At 33.1% G+C, this 27,691-nt stretch overlaps 1 protein-coding gene across 1 annotated transcript; it reads right to left on the reverse strand.

The window, feature by feature from the left end:
- Positions 1-986: 986 nt before the first annotated feature.
- LOC127878298 (fibropellin-3-like) lies at positions 987-27,212 on the reverse strand. Its single transcript, XM_052424818.1, has 6 exons — positions 27,113-27,212; positions 2,017-2,130; positions 1,780-1,893; positions 1,542-1,655; positions 1,305-1,418; positions 987-1,180 (listed from the first exon to the last, which is right to left on the reverse strand). Exons 1-6 carry the CDS (start codon positions 27,210-27,212, stop codon positions 987-989), a joined length of 750 nt encoding a protein of 249 aa, XP_052280778.1.
- Positions 27,213-27,691: the final 479 nt, after the last annotated feature.

The following is a 27,691-nucleotide window of genomic DNA, read 5'->3' on the forward strand; positions in this document are numbered from 1 at the left end:
ATGGCACGTGTCGCAGTGACAGTCCATGGCGCAGTTTTGTCCGTAGAAGCCAGTTTTGCAGGCTGTGTTACACAAATATAATATCGTTCAACAAGTTGTGTGTAATAAGAATCTATACAACTTACATTACCACAGGATGGACGATTACCCCTAGACGCATCAGGTCATTCTATACAGCAAGTGATAACATTTGATTATTGGGCATATCCAGTTTTGACCTAAGGGCATGCAATACAGTATATGGCTTCATAACAATATCTTCAGCCTGTTTGGATACGACATGTTAGCTACAGGAGCTAATCCATCGATCAAGTTGGCGACAAAAGGAACAACCATAGGAATATTACAAAACGATGGAACAGTAACCTGTTATTCTCTCTATATTATGTATTCTTTGTGTATGGTTTACATGTCTCTTTAGATCAGATAGAATGGAATCGAAATTAAATGAATAGTTTGTGTTAATGTTTATTTATATTTTTGATTAATGTTGGACTGTATCGTAGGTCTGCCCTTCTTTTAAGCCATTTAAAAGCTAACATGTTTTGTATAGTAAATAATTTAATTGGATTACTTATGGTCATACAGTTACAGTTTCACATTCATAAGGTGTGACATTTGCCTTGAAAATAGTAACACGTTGCTTTATAATGATTATCACATTTGTATTTGATTTGAAATTCTTGTAAAGGATAACACTATGTACTTTCTTATAAAATTTTACACTTCTGCAAACTTTATGTAAGACCTTTCCATGCCGGACAATAAAAAAATGACTGAGTATATTCCTTGAAGAAACATTGGAATTTTCGCATTCACCTTCGCTTTTGAGATCTAGCTTTTATTCACAAACACCGACATACATTACTTAATATTTACGTCCTCCATTAAAACATCCTTCATAGACAAAAGTATGACAGTCTTTCCTAAAAATCGTATATTTAATCTACGGTCGTTAAGGTTATCATAGAGCCAAGTCATTTCGACTAGCCTATTGCGTGCAATGACCGTGCAACCTTCCCGAAAATGTGTTGTTCAAATAAAAGGAGAGCAAAATGAGACTCACCGTCATCACAGTTGGTTCCCTGCCAGCCCGGCGCGCACGTACAGCTGTAACCACCGAGGGAGTTGACGCACCTGGCTCCTTTTTCGCAACGGCCTTGCAGGCACTCGTCTATATCTTAAACATTAGATAAACAAGTGGGATACATATGTTTTCATATGAAGCATTTAACAAACACGTGGAAATTCAACGCGTGTGATGCAATGTATAACAAATAAAAGGGCAGAAACAAGAAACTCACCGTCATCACAGTTGGTTCCCTGCCAGCCCGGCGCGCACGTACAGCTGTAACCACCGAGGGAGTTGACGCACCTGGCTCCTTTTTCGCAACGGCCTTGTCGGCACTCGTCAATATCTTAAATGTTTCATAAACATGTGGGTTACATATGTTTTTCATATGAAGCATTTAACAAACAAGTGGTATTTAACGCGTGTGGTGTAATGTATATAAATTAAGGGACAGCAACACGAAACTCACCGACATCACAGTTGGTTCCCTGCCAGCCCGGTGCGCACGTACAGTTGTACCCGCCGAGGGAGTTGACGCACCTGGCTCTATTCTTGCAACGGCTCTGTAGACACTCGTCAACATCTTAAACATAAGATAAATACATGGGATACGTATGTTTTTCATATGAAGCATTTAACAAAAACGTGGGATTCAACGCATTTGATGCAATGGTTATCAAGTAAAAGGACAGCAACAGGAAACTCACCGACATCACAGTTGTTTCCCTGCCAGCCCGGTGCGCACGTACATGTGTACCCACCAAGGGAGTTAACGCAGCTGGCTCTATTCTTGCAGCGGATCTGCCAGCACTCGTCAATATCTTAAACATTAGATAAACACATGGGAAAAACATGTTTTTCATAAGAAGCATTTAACAAAACGTTGGATTCAACGCACTTGATGCAATGTATATCAAACAAAACGACAGCATCACGAAACTCACCGACATCACAGTTGGTTCCCTGCCAGCCCGGTGCGCATGCACATGTGAACCCACCAATGGAGTTGACGCACCTGGCTGCATTCTTGCAACGGCCCTGTAGGCACTCGTCAATATCTTAAATGTTTCATAAACACGTGGGATACATATGTTTTTCATATTTACTATATATAGAAAACATGGGAAACAATAAGTACAATAAAAAGTACTTTAGAAGAATGTTTGAAACCAACAACGCTTTTCTTAAGTTATTTGCGGTTTGCCAGTTTCTCTTTTTGTTCTTGAAAACTGGTTGTTTAAAATGTATTCGTTGCACGACTTATAAGTTTTTGCAAAACATAAATATAAAACTCTGTGATCATTTGCTCTGAATGGAACGACCTAAATAATCAAAATCACTGCTGAAGCCTTATTTGGATATTAACACAATGGGTTTGCTTTCATGATATGTTGTATGTCTCAGTCTACAGAACTTAATACTATATATATGTTGACAGGATTGTTATGTTTGTTGCCTTTATATTGCCTCAATCATGCTGACTATGATTATTTGGAGTAGACAGAAAGAAGAAAATTAAATGATCACTTTTATTGAATGAGTATTTATATATGGCTTGGCTTATGGTTTTATAAAAACATTTTAAATGTTTAAGATGTGTGTTATCACCAGAATCATGCATTCCGGTGCATAAAGTAAACATTCAATTGGTAAGTATTGCTTGTTTCTACTAGTTAAATTCAGTTATACTTATTTATCTACTGTTTCAACTAATCGCTACTACGGTATACACAGTTAATTTATGTTTGTGTTTTGTTGTTAAATTTGTTTTACTATTCATTTTCTGCGGTTAAAAAAAAAAGAGACTTATAGTTTAATTGCTAAAGTAGCTTTATGACTTACATTTACTATTGACATACTACTGAATATGAATACACGTTAACTTTTTAATGTGATATATAGAAATCTTGAATAGCTGAAAAGCCAAATCTCATTGTCTTATCTTTAGGGCAATTCATGTTGCACTTAAACATCCTTTTGAAAATTATGTTGTTGTTACATTGTATGTTTCTGTTAAATTTTCTGAATTGCACCAAAACACGAATAATTTTAAAGATAGAAATGCTATAAAATGCCTTCGAAAATATTGTTTCAGCATATACATGTGTAAGCATTATTTTTATCTTACTGGTATGTACATGGATAACTTGAAATTTATATTAAACATCTGCAGGGGTCTCAATGAAAGTAAAAAAAGAAAAGAGATGTTTTTGAGTTATTCAAAACAAAACAAGCACATATTTATTGTTCCAATTGTCGCCATTTTAACTCCTAATATAAATATTAAAATAAACTCAGATGGAGATGGATAATGTTATTTTACATGTGGGCAGTACAATAAAAGAGATGTTTGAATTTTGAATAGAACGGACTACCACTCACAGCAAATTAAATTCTTTTTAGTGACTATACGTAATTGCCTATTATTGGAAGTTGCACGACTTATTAGTTTTTTTTGCAAAACATAAATAAAAAACTCTGTGATCATTCGCTCTAAATGGAAAGATCTATATAATCAAAATAACTGCTGAAGCCTCATTTGGATATTAACATAATTGGTTTGCTTTCATAACTTGTTCTAAGTCTCAGTCTACAGAACTCATTTCTATATTTATGTTGACAGGATTGTTTTCTTTGTTGCCTTAATATTGCCTTAATTATGCTGACTATGATTATTTGGAGTAGACAGAAAGAAGATAATTAAATGATCACTTTTATTTAATGAGTATTTATAGATGGCTTGGCTTATGGGTTTATGAAAACATTTTAAATGTTTAAGATGTATGGTATAATCAGAATCACGCATTCCGGTGCATTAAGTAAACATTCAGCTGGTAAGTATTGCTTGTTTCTACTAGTTAAATTCAGTTGTACTTATTTATCCTCTGTTTCAACTGATCGCTACTACGGTATACACAGTTTATTTATGTTTGTGTTTTGTTGTTAAATTTGTTATACTATTCGTTTTTTGCTGTTAAAACAAAAGAGATTTATGGTTGAATTGCTAAAGTAGCTTTATGACTAACATTTACTATTGACAAACTACTGAATATGAATACACATTTACTTTTTAATGTGTTATATAGAAATCTTGAATAGCTGAAAAGTCAAATCTCATCTTATCTTATCTTTAGGGCAATTCATTTTGCACTTAAACATCCTTTTGAAATTATGTTGTTGTTACATTGTATGTTTCTGTTAGATTTGCTGATTTGCACCAAACACAAATACGTTTAAAGATAGAAATGTTATAAACTGCCTACCAAAATATTGTTTAAAAATATACATGTGTAAGCATAATTTTCATCTTACTGGTATGTACAGTGATAACCTAAAATTTATATAAAACATCTGCAGGGGTCTCAATAAAAGTGAAAAATGAAACGAGATGTTTTTGATTTTTTTTAAGCAAAACAAGCACATATTTTATTGTTCCCATTGTCGCGATTTTAACTCCTAATATAAAAAATAAAATAAAATAAACTCACAATGAAACGGAGAATGTTATTTTACATGTGGGCAGTTCAATAAAAGAACTGTTTGCATTTTGAATAGAACGGATTACCACTCACATCAAATTAAATTGTTTTAGGGGACTATACGTAATTGCCTATTATTGGAATTGATTCACATAACAAACAGGTTGACCTTATGCACACTATACTGGAGTAATTAAGATACGCCTATTTTTTTACAGCCCTCTTAAAACAATATAAGTTTAAATCAAAATTACGAAATATTATATGCAGAGGGTAAAGTTGTGCATTAGATATTAACTTAAACTTTCTAAATTATACATCTTTTAAGAATAATAAAAATGCAAGAAAAACAATATTACTAGAGATATAATATGTATAACAACAACTTTGTATTACCATTTAGAAAAGGATTTCATCGATAAAGTGTACTCTGTTTTAAAAGATCAGTTATTCCTAGAAACATTACTCGTGGGTATAAGAAGAAAACTATTTCATTCTCATGATATGAAGCTAAAGTGATCAAAAGCCATGAATCTAATTGAACTTAAAAATTGCTATACATCAAAAAGTATTAACTGAACTAATGAATTCTTGACCTATTAAATCAATTGAAATTGAATTAAAAAAGAAAATGTAATTTAAAATAAACGTAAATGGGTAAAAAGCTAAATGGACAAAAATGGACAAAAAACCTTCTTTATACTTGTATTCGCTTGAATCAAATCACTATGCAAAATCAATTCTTTTTTTTTAAGATGGTGCTAAGTTGCACAAACAAAATGATAGTTTAAACGAATATGTGTCATTCTATAAAACATTATACAACAGGAATGACAATTATATTGATTTTGATATAATGGCAGACTTATCTACTTTTAAGATACCAAATTTAAATAAACAGCAATCATATTTTTTAGAAGGAATGCTTAATGTTGAAGAATCCGTATGTTATATTGAAGAAGAGTATATAGCGCTAAAAATATAAAACACGACCTAAATCCATGATCCGATTGATAAACTACATAAGTATTTGAGATATTTTTGAAAAAATTAGGTCATTGCGTAGAAGGAGGAATAAAGAATGCTTTAATTACGAACTCATTGTCCATAACACAAACGTATTACATTTTAACCTTCATTCCAAAATACAAGAATCTCAATCTGAAAAATCAACGACCATTTACATTATTAAATGGTTTAATTAATTACCATCAGGTTCGACTGCAATAAGACTAAAGCAGTAATTGATATTTTTATCTCCAAAGTTCAAACTTGTTTCATTAAAGGCCGATTTATTGGTGAGAACACTATATTAATTTACGATATATTGAAATATGATATATATAATAATTTACCAGGATGTCTAATGAAAATCGATTTCAAAGAAGCATTTTATAACCATGAGTTTACAGTTTATAGAAACAACTATTATAATGTTTGTTGTTGCTGTTTGTTTAAATTTTGAACCAATATTCAAAAAAACACGGATAGTGATCTTCATGCATAATACGTAAGCCTACATAGAAATAGATTTCTGTCATACTTTCTGCATAAAGAGGGGTTGTCGACAATAAGTGCTTCAACAGGTATAACAAGAAACGACATAAAGTATGTCAATTTGCTGATAATACATCTTTATATCTTGACGGATCCCGCAATTGTGCGCTAAACATGCTTCATTCATTCTCAAGATACACTGGACTTAACATAAACTATGTAACAACTAACTTAATTTTGAATCGGCTTAATGAAGTTAGTTTCAGATCAACTAAACTAAATACAAACAGACCAGTGGAGCAACTACTTTTAAAGTTCCTGGGATATTATTGGAAATGAACTGATAAAAGATTTTAATGAATCATTTTATATAAAACATCGAATGTATTAAACAATTAATAAGCTATTGGAATCTTAGAAAGGTAATTATTTTCAAATCACTGCTTCTACCTTTACTTACTTATGCATTTGTTTCACAACCAACACCAAGAACAGACACCATGAAACAAATTTGGGCAGGATCAAGTAAAATAAAAGCTACTGTAATTGTCAAAGAAAGGTGATTAAATATGATATGTATGTTCTTTGTAATACTCGAAAATACCATGAATCAATAGATTACTGTCAGGCGATTGACATTGTTATTTACTTGTTAAATCGTAAATAGACTTTAAAACATTTTGAATAAGACCTTGTGGCTCGATGCTTTGAAGTGCATTAAAAATCCTCTAATAATAACTTTTTATGACATACTGGACATGCCTATATCTCGTTATCATAATTTTGAAATGGACAATAGCCATATTTATTTTTAAAGTATCTATGAAAGAGGAATTCGTGTTGTGAGAAATATGATTATATCAAAAGAATCATTGGATTTGCATGTCGGAACAAACGTAAATTTTCTATTGTACCAATGATTAATTAAACTTATAAGTAATAATATTTAAAATTTCAATAATTGAAGTAAAGTAAGTACAATTTTACTCAATGACCTATAATACCAACTAACATAAAGAAAAAAATATCAGCCCTAAAGATTAAAAACACATTGACAAAATATTAATCCAAAAAAGAGACTTTTGTACTAGTCAAACAAATGGAATTCAGAATGATTTAATATTGACTGGAAACACGTATGAAAATGAACTTGTGTTTAATAATACTAAGTATATCTTATGTTTCCAATGCAGAATAGTACACACATTATTTGGGAAAAATCACTTATGCACAAGATAAATAATGTAGCTGACAATCTAAGTACATTCTGTAACAATGAAATAGATAACATTCGCAATTGTTCTGTTATTGTCCATAAACACAAGACATTGTTAAATTTGCGGTTTACATTATTCATAGAAGACCAAGCTCGCATATTCATTTGAAATGTCACTAGCAATTACTTGGGATTACAAATCCAAACAATGAATTATTTAAACATTATATGCATTGAATTTAGACGATATATCTTTTATTGGCAGAGGAAAACAAGAGTCATTATAAATTTGAACTTGTAAAACGCATGAATCAAACGTTTGAAACAATATAAAATTATAATATAACAGATGAAAAATCAAGAGACCGTCGCTTATCGAAATATGTGCAGACATCTCATATGAAGACATTATAAATAATTACACATAACTTAAATATTGTTTATCACACAAGTATTTTTCTTTCGGTAAGACTTCATTATCAGTGTATTATACACAATGCAATTAAGAAATTAGTTTAGTTTTCTGATGTTCGTTATTTATTGATAAAAGATAAACATGTTTATGTATCTAATATTAAATTGTTAAAATAAATGATTGTACCTAAACAACATAACATTAATTAGCAGTATATATGGTGTTGTTGGATAGCATTGCTAAAAAATAATTGTCGAACCTCTCTGAATAATATGGTGTAACATCATCACCGTCATCACATCCCCACCAACATTGCTACCATCATAATTATCATCGTCAACTTATTACCACCAACATCTTCATCATCATCAGAATTATCATCCTAACAAAAATGATATCCATCATATTCATCATCACCGTTATTTTGGAAACCACGACATGAACGTTATTTCCGTACGTTTAAACTGAAAACAAAATGAAAACAAAGTCTTACTCCTATCTTCATTTATGCGACCCATTTATTCAAACAATATAACTCTTACATAAACGTAAAAAACAGATTATTCTTCTCGCCATTTCTTTGACATTTCAAGTTAAGAAATACACTACGAAAATAAGACATATTTATCAAGCTAATTGCTCAGATGCGCGCGGCTTTCACACATCATGGGCATTTTAGTACATGCATTACTTTTCACCTACTGAAATAAGTTTATGCACCACTTTTCTAGCGAATGGGTAGTCTTTAATTTTGAAAGTTCAATCGATTGATTTCGCGAAGAACGCTGTTAAGAGACTCTTGCCAACTAAGGACTCACTCTTTTTTCATTGAAAATTTGTGTACCATGTATTTGTTACAAATAATGGAGTCACAGTTTTCATTTAAAATTATACATCACTTCCTTCTCTTTAATTATATATATATAAGCATAAGCATACTTAAGCATTTTATAATAAGAATAATATATATATATATATTTGGGATTGCAACGAATACAAATTGTGGTATTCGAATATTCGGTAATCCTTCCGAACGAATATTCGGATATTCGGTCAACATCTGTTGGAAAATAATCAATAAAATCAACTTTGTTTACTAACCATTACTCCATGAATTCTACTTTCGTTTTTACCGGAAGTTCACTGGGTGTTAAAGTTTAATGACAAAAACTGTTTTTAAACTTGTTAATATTGTACATCAACAATAAAACGAGAAACATAATATTCACCTGACGACAAAACAATTACATGACAAAACAGTTAGATCTAGAAATAATTTAAGCTGAACTTAAACGTATTATTTATATAGCGAACACATTCAAACAAAAACACATTTATTATAGATGGACAAAACACTTGGTATAGCAAATAATTAAAGTTTGTTATTTATTGTTATACAATTAACTTGTATCAGAATAATTGACGTCTACGCCTATGTAACTAGAAAACCGGTTTTGTGGAATTATTCTTTCGATCTCGACAACGATGCATGATCGCGACATTTCTATTTCCTCGCAATTTCACATCGTAGTTCGTTTGGACCTTGATGATACCAGGTTGTAGCCATACGATTGTATATTTTATTATGTCTCCACATGTATGTATTTACTTTTTTATTTCTTAATTTTAAAATATATAGATTAAATTTTAAACATTTTTTGCAGACAGACATTTTTTTCTTAGTGGCGAATATAATCAGTATATAGCTTTCATCATCATCATCATCATCATCATCATCATCATCATCATCATCATCATCATCATCATCATCATCATCATCATCATCATCATCATCATCATCATCACCATCATCATCATCATCATCATCATCATCATCATCATCATCATCATCATCATCATCATCATCATCATCATCATCATCACTACCACCACTACCACCACCATCATCATCATCATCATCATTATCATCATCATCAACATCATCATCTTTACTATTACCACCACCAACTACACACCCATCATCATCATTATCATCGTCATTTCGCTCCAACCAACATTTTCATAATCATCAGTATCATTATCATGACTACCCTAATGATAGCCATCATCATCATCATCATCATTATATTGGTCATTATAACAAGAACGTGATTTCCGTAAGTATTAACTGACCAAAAAGGAATGTTACCCCTCAATTCTAACAATATTACTCATGAATGAAAATAAACGAATAATTTCCAACGCCATTTCTTTGATATTTCATCTTAGGAAATACAGTACGTGTCCGGAAATAACACAAGTAATGAGGCATGGGGATTTAACACATCATGGGAATGTTGGTACTACTATTCACCATCCGAGATATGTCTTTGCTTAACTTTTTAAAGTCAGTCTTCATTTTTTAAGTTTCAAACGATTACCTCACGAAGAACGCTGTTCAGAGACTCTTGCCAACTATGGCATTGCTATATTTTTAGTAGAAGAATTAGAATCTGGTTTTTATTTTTGCTCGAACAGAGCCACAGTTTTTACAGTTTAGTCCTTGCTATAAAAAAATTCGAATTACATCCTAATGGCTTGTCCGCTCTGTTGCTGATTCGCATAATGAAGAAAAATAATAACATTATGTATTCTCATTCTGAAATAGTTAAGTTTTTATTAAAGTTTATTCAATTTTTCCTAAAATGCCTTGTTATGCATTTCCAGAACAGATACTATAAAAATTGAAAGACACCATGCAAATATGTATAGTTATACCAAGGGCAAAAGTTCTTGCAGCTGTATCTCTTTTATCTAAATCCGAACTTAAAGACTTTAAAAGAATGCAATGGAGCTGCACATTTGTAACTTGGAAAACCGGTCATTGTTTTTGTTTAGTTTAAACCTATTTATTTTAGCTCGATTGCGTCGAAAGCCTTAGGCTTATATAAACGCTCTCGAGTCCGTTTCCTGGGCCTAGAACCAGTACTTGGTGTCTTTGGGGGAGATCTAAAGAACGCTCCCACGGTGGGGATCGAACCCGTAACCTCCCGGTCGCAAGGCGGACACCATATCCATTACACCACGGCGACCTTGTTTTTGTTTGAGTTCTGGTTCCGCTTTCGACTATTGAATCTAAACTGGGCGGTTATGTTTTAACGGTATATACATGATGCAGAGTTAACAGGTATTTTCACGCACGATGCAGAGTTAACAGGTATTTTCACGATGCAGAGTTAACAGATATTTACATAATGCAGAGTTAACAGGTATTAACATGACGCAGAGCTAACAGATATTTTCATGACGCAGAGCTAACGGGTATTTTCACGATGCAGAGTTAACATGTATTTACATGACGCAGAGCTAACACGTATTTTCATGACGCACAGGTAACAGGTTTTTTCATGACCCAGAGTGAAATATGTATTTACATGAGGCAGAGTTAACAGGTATTTTCATGACGCAGAGTAAACAGCTATTTTCATGACGCAGAGTTAACAGTTTTTTTCACTATGCAGAGTTAACAGCTATTTACATGACGCAGAGTTAACAGGTATTAACACGATGCAGAGCTCATAGGTATTTTCATGACGCAGAGTTAACAGGTATTTTTTCAATGCAGAGTTAACCGGTATTTTCACGATGCAGAGTTAACAGGTATTTACACGATGCAGAGTTTACATGTTCTTTCATGATGCAGAGTTATTAGGCATACTCAAAATCTCGCTCATGGATCACAAGATTCCCTTTGTTTTTCAAGTCCTATGCAGATTCAATACAAAGAAATGGTTTGGTTATATTTACGATTTTCTTTGATTGGACAGTAGTGGATATAAATTAAGATTAGTTATCGTAGGACCACTTACCTAGATCGCATTTAGACCCCGTATAGCCAGGTTTACAACCACGTGTACACGAGCCATTGATCTTGTCACATGTTGTATTGTCAGCGCAGTGGAAACAATTTTGTGTACAGTCTTTACCAAAGGTTCCATCACGGCAAGCTGTAAAAAAATGAATGTTTTTTCACGAGTGCGAAGCAAGAGGTTTTTCATAACACACATCTATATTCCTAACCGTGAGTAACTCTAAAATATATATGATTAAACATATTATTTCGGATGTAACACAATCAAAGTGTTTTATCCGATAGTCGAACAATGTGTTTTATCTTTTTCTTGAGCCGGGGTCCTACTATATGTTTTCCTGGCGTGTACTCTGCGTTCTCACCACGTCCAACGCGTTTAAACTGCGATTTCGCGCAGCACATGCGGTAATCTTTAATTTTTTTAAGACACTTCTGCGCCCTTGGTATTTGCCCTGCGACTACTACGAACAACAACGGGGAAGGTGGTTATAAAAACATTATAGAGGCTCAAAGAAGCAGTAGGTTCGTCGCAGAATAAGCGAGTGTCCCACGGCAACTCCTGTTTAACTGTACTACGTCCCTCTTACGTTCTTGGCGTTTCTATCGCGTTGCATATTCGTTCTTAGATCTCATTTGATCATCCGTTTAGATTTTTACAGCTCTGACCTATTTTCACCATATCTAAAATCATGGAATACTGCACTCCTTGCCTTTAATTGTTTGTACATTTGAAAATCATAAACCAAAAAAAATGCAATATTCGTTATATATTTTGATTTGTTTTCTGGGAAATTAAGGAAAAAACAACTTGTTTTATCATTTCATTGTATAAAATATATAATATATTAATGTGACTCATCCCTGTACTTCGTTTTAAACTGTTCACATTCCATTCTTTTGTTTCAATCAAACTGAAATAGCCGATGTTTAAAACCACAAAATTCACTATCAAATATATATATATATAACAAGGTATTCAACTACAAATGAATCGAAAACAGTGTGCATCGCTTTGAACAGCCATAACTTTATCCATTGTGCAGCGTTTTCCATGAACAAAGTCTTATTAAACGCAGAAATAAATTTCCTTTTTGGAAATGTACACATCTGGCAATATTTGTTACAAATGCTGGGTGAATGTTTTAGAAATATAACGATAAACAACTCGCCATGATATGACAGATCAAAACGGCAAAAAATCCACATAAAAGACGAAGCATACAAACATGTATAACCTCTTTGATGTAGTGAATTTTAGCTTTTGGGATAAGAGACAGAACTTTGTATAATCGCAACTTTGTGAAAAAATTCCATTTCGAAAAACATCAAATCTTATGAAGTGTTGTAAAGTTGTACAATTTAAAAACAACACTGAGGTGCTTGCTGTTACTTAGAAAGACTTCATTTAAATACTGAATACATAAATGACAACATGTTTTATGAAATATAAAAGTCGTTCATGAATATTCTTATTCGAAAACAAAAATAACTTAAATCTACATACCGGAGACATGGAAAATCCAGGCAACACACAGTGCGAATATGAGGCGCCCGCGATATTCCATAACAAAATAAAACAATGAAAAGCGAATTGACACCATTAAATTGTATTCACGATTAAGTTCTTTCGTATCACAAAAGAACAAACGGGCGACTGTTGTGATCAAAGCCGTCTTCTAAGCATCGCCACTAGATGTGCCTTTTAACCTATCAGACGCCACCGGGAAGTTTGTGAAAGAACAATAAGAGTCAACTACAGGCCAGCTACCATATAAGGAAGACAAGTATCTAGAGTACTTAAAATATAATTATGTTTGTAGTCGCTACTTGGAAATAATGTCGCGTGAATTCCTATGTTGGTTTGAGTACCCAGTTTTCAAGATCAAAGAAAGGCCAACCAAATTAAACACCACAAATCCGCCAAAGTGGTCATATATTTGTTTATTTTCAATAAAGTTGGAGCTCTAATTCAGAGCTCTTGCGGCCATGGCAAAGAAAAAAAAATAAAAAAAAATATAAGTGCTGTTGGCCTCACAGAACTTCATATTAATAGAAAGTACACTCCCGATCTCAGCGTACGGATTTAAAATATTTTCAGTAAATTTGGCCTAAGTATAAACCCAATGCTATTTGTGTAAAACATGTTCTTGGAAAATAGGATTTATGGTTTCCATTTAGCCATACAAGGACAAAAGCCTTTTATCTTGCAGCCATGCTTCTTTTATAGTGTTACTAATTAATCATCAAAATAAGAATTTAAAAAAGTGAATGTACGAATAAACGCTTAGTCGGAAGAAAGGACACATTGAGGCTATAGTTTAGTTTTAACCTGTTTTAAAAGCACATATAATGTTATATATCGGAATCGTTCATTCTTCATTTAGAGGATGTGATAAGAACATAAGCGGGTCATGTTCATAAACAGTTGATATCAAAGGAACTTTAGCAATAAATTAATTTAAATACAAACAATATATTGTTCAATAGTTGGTGTGTAGGAATTAATGATAAACCGTCGTTACAATATATAATATACATCGAAATCAACTGCTTTCGAAATTAACTTTAAAATTACTATTTTTATTTTACTTCAAAGGATGATGATGTTTCCATGATCAAAAAGACCAAGATGATAGCGAAAACCTAAAGTGGCTGTCTTGATCTCTGGACTGTCTTGATCTTTTGATTATTAACTTGAGCAGATAACTCCAATATGAAAGGTTTTTCGACCACCTTGTCCTTTCATACCAAATATATAATCTTGAGCACTGTTCGGTCCACCTTATGTGATGTTGCAATAAAGTTTGCAAATAACAATGAATCTGGAAAAATATTCACATTGTTTAGCAAATAAGCGCATACTTATCGAAAGATATCGATTTCATTAAAAATTATTATTGATAAAAGATTTGAAGTTCTCTTTAAATTAAATAGAACATCATTTCTTGTAAAATTGTCCGTCAACAAGTCTGTTAGTTCACACTTTGCTGGTTATCTAAATAATGCTTATAATTGCCAGATATTTCGGAGCTATACTTGTCTGCGTATGATGGTCGCGATCGTCTACATAAATATTTGAGATAATCTTGAAATCAGGCGCTCCACATGAAAACAAACGAACACAGCAAATGCTTAAAGCTTTCTTCTTTCCAACAAAATTATTTAAAAACAAGTATTCCGCGGTCGGAGACATATGCCCCCATCCCCCGCAAACAGGGTTTTGAACTAGTGACCCCAATTTCAATAGCCAAGTATCAAGCCAATCGGTCAATTCGATGATGAGTTATTTATCGGAAACAATTTTCACACTTATTGTGACAGTGACATTGACCTTTGACCTACTGATCTTAATATCAATAGGGGTCATCTACTGTCAAAGGCAAATGCGCGTTGAAAGTATCAAGCCAATCGGTCCATTGGTTGACGAGTTATTGATCAGAAACGGTTTTCCCACTTATTGTGCAAGTGACAATGAACTTCGACCTAGTGAACCCAATTGATAAGTTATTGATCGGAAACGATTTTCACACTAAGTGTGATAGCGACCTTGACCTTTGGCCTTGTAACCCCAATTTCAGTCAGGGCTTTGAAGTTCTACTTCAGTAGAGTTAAGCCCATTCAAGGTTCTCGCAAGACATTCTTTATTGCCTTTAAAAAATGGGGGGAGGGGGAGCGATGGGTGTTCGGCTTCTATTACTCGTTGGGTAGCCTCGACTAAGAAAGGCTTACTCTTGTCTCTCATCTAGGGATTCATCCCTTGTTTAAGAGCAGACCGCATAAATTACGAGCTCTGTCAACTTCTTGGGCGTATTTTTATCACAACCCTCTCTCTGACGTGCTCCATGATGCTTTCTGGAGGAATCCGACCACCTTTTATCTTCGTTCTCTTGGGTGCCAACAGGACAACTTGTATTTGGTCGGTCCCCTTCTGGTTTCACAAACGGTTGTGTCTTCTACGACATAAACATTCTTACTCTTAACTGAGAAGTCAAGTCAATACCATACTAACGAAGATTAGCTGATTACACTGGATATGGGTTCTGCTATCATTAGCTGATAAACCTGGCTATGGGTTCTGATGTGATGGGGATAAGGGAGCTATGCGCGAACCTTCTCGCCGCAGCTGCAATTTATGCTATTAGAAAGCGGGTAAGGTATTTATGACATTAAAACACATTCTTTAAGGAAAATTCATTTTAATTATTAAATACTTACCTGCTATCGATGAGGTCCACCTCCAACCCCCCTCTTCGAATAATATTTGTGTATATATTGAAAGAAGATGGAGGTTTACGGGATCGTTTTAGCCTAGGTTACATTACATTATGTTCCGACCTAATCTTTTTTTCCTGTTTAAATGCTTTTATTCATTTCATAATAAATGTACATACACATAATTTACAAAGTAATGCACATTCATGTATTAATCTACCATATGAAATGTTTTTTCACTATATTATAAAATTTATTACACAATTTGAATTAATATCATACATCCTTCAACCTTTTTTTACTTCATCGACTTGACTTAAATAATCTTCATGAACAACACAATAATAAGTGCGACTTGAACGAAGAAATGTTTTCATTAACCACGACAATTTAACTATGGTTACTAGTTTAATCAAGATAAAAACCAATTATGTACCATTTTACAAAACACTCAATTTAAATTTATGATCAATATGCACACAACATTAGTCAGATTTGATCAAGTAAAACAAACTTTGCGAATTCATACATAATTAGACTTAAAGAAGACAAAACCAAATTATGTATGATTTGCTCGTGTTGTTAAATAACAAAGTTTGGATATACAATCAGAGTTCAGTTTACAAATATTATCAATTTAAATTTATGATCAATATGCACACAACAAAGTAAGATTTGATCAAGGAAAACAAATGATGTAGTTAGAGTTAAGGACCTCATTGTTTGCGTATAAAGGTGGCGTCTCCCGGCTCCAGACATTTCCGGATAAACGCACCCACCTTGGAAGATAGTAGCATAAACAAAGACCATCTCAACAAGTTTCGGAAAAGATACAGATTCAGCATCGCTAAAACTCCATGAGAAGCGATGTTAATGTTTAATACATTCTTGGACAGAGATTGACAATTTCCGAATACTATCATGAGACTGTTTCTATAGCTTTTGGCCTAGTTGGCGTATTGACGTTCGTGGCCATTTCAAATGAACACCAGCAAACAATTAACTAATTTATTATGCATAAGAGAGTCTCATTTGCTTTTTGCAGTAGAAGTTTACAAACATCTTAGTGAAAGGTTAACATTTACGGTGTATTATTAAGCTTTCGTTAAACAAGTTTTCAAGTTCTAGCGCAATTTTCTTTGAAAGACAGCAGTTACGACGATTTCTAATTACACTTTTCAACAATGAGGAAGACGAAATTATAAATTTACGTCAAGATATAATCAATATATAAATCTTTAGTCAAATACATTTTGCCCCATGAGGAAGACCAAAGTATATATTTACGTAAACATAAAATCAATGTATGACCCATAAAAGATGCATATGCTATAAAGAAGAATGAACATCTAATCTAAATATCATGAAAATAAAAATCCATCGCAAAGTAAAAACAAAATTATATAAAATACCCAGGGCTATATAACAATTTAAACACATAATAATGTAAACAAAAATACATCAATAAAACACAAGCTAACCACAATGTGAACATTTTTTTCCAGGCATTGATTTAAAACTGCCCAAGTGAATGAAAAAACCACACAAGTGGAATATAGCTTATATCAATCATAGCCCTCTGCCCATTCAGAGAACTTGCACTGTTTGTTCTTATGCAGTTTGCGTGTGAAGAAGCTTCGGCCATCGTTGGGCCAAATCTGCATCACAGTCAATATGGTACACGGCTTCCCGTGGCCTGCACATATGGGAAACTGCTCATCTGCCCACTGCAAACAATACTGATTCGATATATTGGTAACAAAACAATTTCAATCGCGATTTTCAGTCAATGTTTCTAAAACATATTTTGTTATGCATTCAATTAGTTTAAAGAAAAATATCAGTGATTTAAACATGGTAAGTCACTGTTCATAACATGATTACTAACAGTGAAAAATATCTATAAATTCATTGTTAAATTTTGTCGTAATTTGGACACGATGATATTATTATTGCGCAAAATTCGAATGTTTAAAATGTAAATATAATCAAGCATCGAAAAGCATAAAATAAAAAGAAAACGTGTTGACTTTGTTATATTGTCTATTTTTTATTCACTTGTTACCATATTTTTTTTATGCACCACGTGTTAATTAAAACGATCGCCAACAAATGTTTTAGGTCTTGCACATCTCCACAACATGCAGATTACACATTTGAAGTTCAATTTAATAAGTAAATAAATTTATTCAGCCTGGCTGACCGATATAGTAACTAAAAAATACCCCACCTTGTCGGGGTATTAATATCTTCAGAATAACAAATTGTTAAATTTAAACCACGAAGCAACCACTGGTTAAAGACACTTTTTTGATAAATATAAAAAGAAGTATGTGCACTGATAAATACTGCAGAAACACTAGCAATTACACTTTATACAAGTCAAGGGACAAAAACAATGAGCCACATGTGCAATTAACACACAAGTGCCACTTTTCTTCCTTATTATTACGATTGTTCATAAAGAGTTGTGTCCTGAATATGCGAACAATAATTGATACTACAATAGTTATCGATTTGAATATTTGTGTCCATTTATTTAAAATAAAAACACACAACGCATAATAATATAATTATATTGATTTTAGCATATTAAGGACCCTCTTATCTGGTTAAATTTGTTAACATCAAATCAGACCAAAGTCATCGTTCATGACCGTATCAACAACTCTACATGCTAAAAAAGCTTACATATGAATGATTGATTAAAAAGGTTGAATAAAATTTTCTTGACTTAAGTAACCTGGTAATGTAATCTGGGTTTAGTAGCATAACTTTAAATTTGAGAAACAATGTATTTTGGTAACACAATAATCCCCCCAACAAAAAACAACAACGGTTAACAAGCATGCCTTTAAAAATGTCAGTTGCATACATCTATGAATCAGCCAGCAATGATAATCATAAATAATAAACTGACTGGAATCGGAATATGCCACAGTCAGGACAAGCTGTTTTATGGTTAAATTTGGTATTTTACCTTGAAGTGCAACTTTGAACCTTTTAGGTAGGGAGATAAGTCTTACATACCCTAGCCGCCTTCTCATTGTGGTAACTTGTGAAAGGTTATTATTATGTTTCATGATGAACGACAGAGTTTCAGTCCAGATAAATTGTAGGGGTACCGGTGTTACATTTGTGCAAAGTTTTTGTAAAATCCATCAACATGTGGCACAGTTACTACCAAGACATGACTTTTTAAGCTGTTGTATGGCCAAATTTAACATTTGACCTCTAAGTTTGACCTTGAAATTTGAGAAAGGGATACCAGTGTTACACGTGACTCGGCACCTCATGATGGTTTACCTTTGTAGCATGTAAATATATTAAAATCCATTAATATATATGACACAGTTGGAGCTTAAACCGGAATATTTTTGTTGCACATCAGGACTCGGAGACGGGCATTAGTGCATCTGTTACATGAAAACAACAACCCAATCGATTGCTAGGTAATATGCGTGTAACCTCTGGTTTTATCTTTAAGGAATACATGTTCAACTTCGAAAATATAAAGGAACACATGTTCGACTTCAAAAATTATAAAAAATATACAACTAACTAATGAAAACTTGGATCTTCTTCTGTTTCAGGAATATTTGTGTCTATTAAACCACTCAACAATAAGAAAGGTTTGTGTTGAAACAAAATTCTATTTGAGACTACTTTGTAAACTTAGGTTATTTTATTTTTAAAACTCAATACATTTTTTATGTATGAAAATATTTTCATAAATACAACAACAATAAATTCACCACAACTTGAATATTTACACATTTTTAGCACGAACAATAGTTGTTCACAGGTTTACAAACATTTTCAAAATAAAAGCAGCACAACATTGCCAAACATGGAAAACCTCTGCATGCTCAGGTCGTTATTATGGCAATTTTCTCAGTAGTAAGTGACCTGGTCACTGTCATCACCTAGGCGACAAATAATAACCCTTCCCTCACACTGATCACAATTGACGTTTTCCATACACCTTGTAGTATGGCGCCAAGGCCTTTCCATCTCTTCTGTATTGAACACAATTTTAGGCCTAAATAAGTGTTTTAAGGACCTCCCAAAAATCTTACCCACAATCTAGAATATTGAGCCCTTCTGTATTGGTTCTCTATAAATGTTTGGTGACCCTTATCATTTGATTATCAATACACTTCTTCTTCAGACACAGCACTCCTTCTAAATAGAAGATAAAGTGCCTGGTTGGATTTAACTGCTTATTAAACTTCGCATAAATTTTATTGTTATTAACTTTTTCATAAAGTTTGGTGAAAATTAGATGAAACATGATTAAGTCAGAGGGCTAATACCAAAAAGTGCCAAGGACTGACAGTCTGGGAGTAAACTAAAAGACACCCTTTGGGTGCAGAAAACACGTTGGTAACTGTTAATCGCACAGTTTCTATACATGCTTTACATGTGATGCATCTGGAATAAATCAAGTATGTGCAATACTTTTGAACCAAGCCTACACTAACTATATATTCCACTCCCGCTACACTTGTTTTACCTTAGACATAACTCAATGTTATTGTTCCAGACGATATAGTTCTGTGTAAAAAAATGTCATTTTCTTTGATTATAACTAAGAAGCCTAATAAGCCTACATTGGATCATGTTCAGTCGACAAGTGTTTAAAACAGGATCAAATATGGTTCGTATATTACCAAACATTCACACTAATTAAGCTTTGGTTGTGAACTTTAGAACCTTTAAAGCAAGCGTTTATTTACCATAGTAAATTCCTTTTAGAATGGTCTAATTTCACTGTCAAACAAGAGTAACGAAAAGCTTTAATGAGATTTATTCTTGTTAAGTTGATCAGGAAGTGTATATTGAAGAAAACTTATTGGCACTTATCAGCCCATCAAAAGTCTCTTCAGCCACGTACACAAAGAGAATTCAGCAATCATGTATTCATGTTTTGATTGGTATCAACGATCACGACTCAAGACATGGTTGACATCCTGGTAATAATTATGATGTTAAAGTGGTGATCTTATCAAAACTTAAGTTCAATCATGGCAATCTCAATTAAAATCATAAATCACTATTTATTGGTTTGAAATGGCTTACAAATGCAGAATTGACTGCAATAATTTTCCATCAAGATCATGATATCAGATTGAATTGGAATGTAACAAAGAGTAACACATAGTAAATTATTGTATTTGTAAATCGTGATTAAGGCCTTACAACATATATTACAGCTAGATTATGGTTGTGGAGATAGCAACTTTCATTTAAGTTTAGTCACATGGGAGACAAGTGCATTAATGTCTGTGTTTGAATTGAATATATTTTAACTTTAAGGGTGAACTTGACCTAGGATCATTTGACTTTTGGGACAACATCAAAATATACATTTTCCTCTTTACTTTTGATTTATTAACAAACGCTGTCATATAATCATGTGCATTTTCATTACAGAACATTTATCAAAGCATTTCGGTTACCCCTTGTTTATGTGCTCCTTTATCACAGCTAACTTGCACAATTTTAAAACTCTCCACCAAAGATTTCCAAATAAATCATTATTTATTATATATTTAAAATATATTATTCATTTAAAATACATTAAATTTAAATATAATAATTCATGCGTCACTATCAAAAATGGTTAAACCATCCTAAAAAAATCAATTCACATCAAAGAAAAAAACGTTTATTTCACAGTTTAATGATTTTCGGTTCTTGTTGACAGGGGTTTTAATCAATTATTAATTGCTATATACTGTGACACCATTATTATTAATAAGCATTAATTTCAGTGTATATTGTCATTAGAACAATTGACGAATTTAAGTTCGCAACAACTTATTATGTACAAATAAAAAAACTGAATTAGTGCACGCATGAAGGACAATCAGTGTCTGTTTAGCAATCTAGATAACTCCAGATACTAGTATTACAAAATGGGGGGTACATTATACTATGCACTTAACTGACACATTACATTTCCTGTAAACGCTAATGAAGTAAAGCTGTGTCGTTAACGTTTATTTCGTTTAGATATAATCGCAAGGGTTAGCGCTTATTGTTAATTAATTTATTACCAATTGTTTGAATGGTGTTTTTCAGGGATGTTGCAGATTTTACTTTATGATTTTCTCACACTTATTATTACGCATAATGTCAACAAATTCTATAATTCTGATAAAGAGATTGTTGTAAGTTTTGCCATGATTGTAATTGAATAAGACTTATTTGAAATTGGATTTGTTGCTTCAAACACTCGTTAACGGTATTTTAATCCCATTGTGTCGCTAAACATAATCATGTGTTAGTTAATTGGCATGCAATAACAAGGGCCAGGGACTAAAACTTCATAACAATAGACAAGTTAGTGGCATGTGATAAACAGGGCCCACTTCCTGCAAATGACTCCCAAGTAGCCCCCCCACTGCGAATAATAGCGTACAAGTATTACAAGCAAATTGGAAAATGACCAACTAAAATTCCTTTTATTCTCAAAATCAGCGAATTTAAGTATTGACGTCATTTTGGAAAACTATTTAGGGATAATACACGTTTTCGAGGGCATGATCATCTGCAGGCGCTCGAAAAAACCGTTCAAAATAAATTAAAATAACATTGAAAACAATGTTTTGTTCATTCGACATCGACAAAATAATTCGATTGTTTCAATACAGTTCAAGGTTGTGTTTTACATATGCCTCACTCGGTCATCATCCGAAATGACGAGGCTTTACCTTCGGATAGGCAGTTTATGATTTAAAATGTGTTTAAACAGTGGATTAATGCAAAGTTGAAATGCAGCCGCGCTAATTAAGAAATGAGGAATTATTTTGGAATTTACAGCAGGATCGTTGAAGGTACATAATCACTTAAATTTACAGCATAGTCTTTTGAAAGTGTTGAGTAAATAACCTTAACTTCATTGACGTTGCCAATACAATAAAGCTGTTGTCAAGAGAGTGCAAATGGTATAAGTTGAAAAGTGGATTGAAATAGGCATTGCCATTATCCCTGCATGCATGAGGAAACTGGTGCTTATTCAGTTCCCCATTTATGATTGGAAAGTCGTCGAAGGCTGGAGAAGGGAAGTAACTGCGTGTGGACGAGATTATGGATATGAAAAACACAAAACAGGGCTTGAACGGCACGTGAATCGCCTTGTTAATGCACGATTTCTTCCGTTCAAGCCCTCATTTTGCCAAGTTTCTGCACCCCACCAGAGGGCATTATAGATAGCGTTTATGCAATAATGAAAGTTTATGATGACAAAATAAAAGATTTCACATAAATTATTTTCAGCTAAAGCTAAACCAGCTGCTTAAGAACTTTTGAGAAGTCATGTATGGTCAAAATACAATGTTTTATGATCACCATAGTAAACAATTTATTATTACAGCTCAAATAACAAATGTGTAAAAAGTTCATAATTATACTAATAAATAAAAAAGAACCGATCTTGGTTGGAATTCATTCACCAAACAAACCTCTTAGTGTGACCTTTACATTTGAGCTAAGGATTGTGAGACAGTTAAACGCATGATATGATGTTTCCTTATCGTAAATATGTTGTGTATATTATTTGAAAACTGCAGAAAGCAGAGTATTCCCTGACACCAGTGCATTGTTGTAGAAAATGTGTGATTGCATTTTTCAAAAAAACAAGAGCTTTGCCTCAGACATTACATCATTCCTCTCTTTGGTTTACGTTTTCACAGTAGGAACTTCATCAATCTAGCTACATGTAACATACGTTTTGAGTTATCGCAGGATCCGAATTTTAGTTTCAATGGAAAACAAAACGCTTAATAAAACAAGCTTTTCAACATTTAAATTCTTAAACTTACTTAATATTATTGTGCCATCTAGGTCTTCAGCTGCTTGTAACCTACCAACATACACCATTTAAAAAATCCCTCAAAAGAACTCTTTTTTTATAAACAGTGAGTTTGATCTTGACCCAATTGATCCAAAATGGAATTCGATCTAGATATACATGTTAGCAACCTACATAAAACTTCTGAGCACACTATCTCAACCAATGTTCAAGTTATGAAGAAATAGCACTTTCTCTTCTTAAGCGAATGTGACATTGACCTTCACCCGCCTGGCCACAAATAAACACCCATGCAGGTACTCCATTAACATAAGCAATATTATTTGATGCAAGTTTGGTATATCTGCTGCAAGATACAGATAGATATATTATCATCATGTAGAAGCTACAAATGATTCAAAAGATTCTTACTTCACCCCGGTAACAATCTGCATAACTGAATCGCCGCTTAGAGGACCTTCTATTCCTGCCAAGGATGCGAGTGTTGTCTTCACCATGAAAAGTTTGCCTCGTTCTGGGAAAACTTCGCTTAATGCATGTGCGTAAAGAGTTGTCCTACATTAGCCTATGCGGCCCACACAAAATTATTGGGAACATAACTTTCTGCTTTCATGTAATTTAATTTTTGAGAAGTCTCTTCTGAACGAAAAAATCCACTCAAGGCGGAAAGATATGTCCCTGATTAGCTTGTGCGGACTGTGTTTTCAAAGAACGAGGCTCATATACATTTTTGTATCCATTCATGGATATTCACTGTGTTGACAATTCTGATTTTCCAATCGTAGAGAAATAGAAGAAAATGCAAATTAAAAGCTAGAACATTGCTCATCTAAAAATATTTTAAGACTATTAAATTTTCATGTACATGTAAGCTTATTAATTAAGTTATGAAAAACAAGGATCAAAAATAGGAAGCAAACTAACAAATCCATGATAGCCCTAAAGTGGTCCAGGAAGGGCTCAATATAAATGGTAATCCACTTGTCCAGGAGAACCATATTGGAAGTGACAGGTAAAAAAAGTTGCTAAATGGACCGGAAGTGAATACACTAGCCAATGCCAGTAATGTGTCTTGTATTAATAAACACAACTTGATGTTGACATTAAAAAAATAAAGCACAAAGTATGTAGATACAAACTATATTGCAGTGTAAACAAGGCAGACAAATCGCATTAATCAATTGACACAACTTTTTTCTGTTAGTTCCCTTCAACAACATCATTTTCGCTTGTGGTTTATTTCAATCAGATTAAGTGAAGGAAAACTTTCAAATCAAACTTCTTCATTCAAAGATTGATTCATTGATTTAGCAAATAGCAATGTGTTTAAGATTTGACCTGGTGACCTAAATTTTGAACACACTTTACTAGGATTTGAACACGGCCTTGAAATTCTCCTAATAAACATTCAGAGGTTCATCGAGATTGAGTAATATTTGTGGCAACTACAGTGGTTATCAGGTATTTGACGATCTTGCATTTTTTAAGACATCCTTTTCAGCGATTGTTTTTGAACAATTGGGAAATGAACCAGTACAGCACCAATGGGGAAAATTTCTGGCCAAAAAAACTTTAATTGGGATAAAATGCGTCGTTTAATAATCAGATTGGCCATGATGGGTCTTTTCATTTGCTTGGTACTCAATGGCACATTTGTGTATTGTTTTGTTCACTTTCAGATCATGCACGTTTGGAACAAAATTGCTGCAACTTTCCATATTTTGGGGGATTTTTTTAAACTGCAATTGGGATTTTTTGTATTCTTTCTCCATTGAGAAAGTACATTTTACATGTACTTTACAAAGACGGCAAAAAATCGCTGATTTTTTTAAAGCAAAGACTGACATTGGGCCAATATTTCGACATGTCTGTGTTTGCACATTTATTATTAATTATTCTCTAATGGTGAGATTAACTATGAGGTGATACTTACTAGTTCAATCTTCAAAATCTGAAAGATAAAATAATATTTGTAAACTAGTTACAAACATAACAGACATTGATAAAGCATTTATGTACATACACTTTTAGAATCAAGAAATACAACAGATTTCTATGAAAATTTCAAGCTTGCCCATAAAGCATCAAGTCCATAAAAGTAAGCAATCAGGTAAAACAGGGCTTTTTGTCTGTGCGCAAACGTAGCCAAAGTGTTGGTCCAGATTGGCCTGTACAGATTAAACAGGCTAATCAGGGACAACGGTTTCACTCTATACTTGATTTTAGTTAAGATAAGATAAGATTTATTATGAGTCGGCAAGAGTGAATAAAACAACAAACATAAGCTCAGACAGCTTGTACAACCGACTATAAAACATGATGAATAAGAAATAACAAGTGTATAAAAGCTGAAAGACTGGAAACAATATGTACTACAATTAAAAGGCAAATATACATTAAAATATAAAGCATGATAGTATAACATCAGATATGGTACAATAAAAAAAGGTTAAGATTTGTCTGCATTAAAAGTCAGATTTTTTTAAGAGAAAGAATAATATTGATAAAGGATAAGGAACATATTTTATATACTGGTATTGATCCTTGTACAGTTCTTTTTGAGCTATTTTAGATTGTGCGGTCGTAAGGACAGACAGAAGGATAAAGGAAGTTTACTAAGGAACCAATAGACATCGAAAAATGGCAAACCTCTACTCTTAGGTTAATCCAAGACAGAGAAAATAAAAGATATAACACAAATTAACCATGCCATGATGGACCTTACGTGCTCACCTAAGTTCACGCAATCAATAATTGAAGCTTTAAGCTTGTGATCTAGTCTTAAACCGTTACATGACCCACATTCAAACATGGTCATCATTTTGTCAAGATAACGTAAGGACCAATTTTCATCAATTGGGTCATAAATGTGGCCTCTAGATGGTAAAAAGTCCTTTAAAGATTTGACTTGTTGACTAAACTTTTGGATGCACATGGCTTTGGTTTAAAGTTGGCCTTTATATTGAAATAAACAATCAACATGAGGATCAAGTTTCAAAAAGCTTGAGTTATAAATGTGGCCTCTTAAGAGTCATAACAAGGGTTTTCATATATTTTATGTGAAGACATAGTTTTTATACGCACATGACCCATATTGAAGCTCGTTCTGGTAAATGTCAATATAACCACTCTGATCATGATGATCGAATTATAAATCTCATTTGTTAGCTAGGGTTGTAAAAGCATTGACCTTGTGACTTAGTTTTTTTAAGTACCAAATCCAGTATCAAATCAATCTTTGATATTGCCAAAGTAAACATTCTTACTCAGTTTCATCAAGAGTGTTTACAAGGCATGTTCTATGATTTGAATATAAAAAGTGTTTTATTACGCCTAAATGGGATTTAGAGCCCACGTTTAATATAATATATATATTAATCAGCGTTTAGTAAGCAAACATTCTTGATACTGATCATACATGTGGGTAAACGAGTCGATAACAAAAATACCTCAGAAGAGCTTAAGAAGAACTTACAGACGACTTTCTTTTATTAGACTGGTTCATCATTCAATCCTCATGTCAGGAAGACAATCTGAAACAAGGGATGTTAAAAAAGTGTGCTTTAAAATTGTTCCGAATACATCACACACGCTGTTCAGGACAACTCAGCTCCTTTAGGTCTCTGGACTCAGCCGGGCAACCAAGAGCCTTTTGTCCTCTAATCTTAATCCAGTGTTTTTTTTCCACCATTTTTAGAATGGTGCCGGGTCTTTTAGGATTACTGAAAATCTTGGCGTTTTGACTAAAATTAGAAATTAGTGTTGTTGTTGTTGGTGTTGTTGTTATGCTAACAAATGCTTTAAACTTGTGAATAAAAGTGTTTTCACTATTGTACTTACTTAGGTTGAACTTATAGAGCTAGATGGGAGATGAACTAAATGTTTAGATTTAAAAACGGATTTTACGAACAAGTCAAACTTGCAATCTTAGTATCTTTGCTGTTGACGTAACAAACTCCAAGTGCGATTCTTAGAACCAGTCACATGTGCACATTGCATTGTGTAAAAAATCACAAAGATTTCTTCACTTTTAATTGTAAGTTTTACAATACGTTTTAATAGAAGGGGTGTACATTTCCTTGTTATTGGATTGTATTTAGAATCTTTAAACATTGTGAACGTCTAATTGATAACAATAAACTCTATAAAAATGTATTTTCTTTCGTTTGT

This window comes from Dreissena polymorpha, chromosome 4 (assembly GCF_020536995.1).
Source record: "Dreissena polymorpha isolate Duluth1 chromosome 4, UMN_Dpol_1.0, whole genome shotgun sequence".
Classification (NCBI taxonomy): domain Eukaryota; kingdom Metazoa; phylum Mollusca; class Bivalvia; order Myida; family Dreissenidae; genus Dreissena; species Dreissena polymorpha.

Bases quoted from the DNA above. Each gene is read 5' to 3' on its own strand.
- LOC127878298 (XM_052424818.1), bottom strand. From the start codon at position 27,212: ATGGTGGAAAAAAAACACTGGATTAAGATTAGAGGACAAAAGGCTCTT. The intron at 2,131-27,112 runs GTGTGTGATGTA...GAAACATTTAAG, and splicing joins GCTGAGTTGTCCTGAACAGC to ATATTGACGAGTGCCTACAG. The intron at 1,656-1,779 runs GTGAGTTTCCTG...CTTATGTTTAAG, and splicing joins GGGAAACAACTGTGATGTCG to ATGTTGACGAGTGTCTACAG.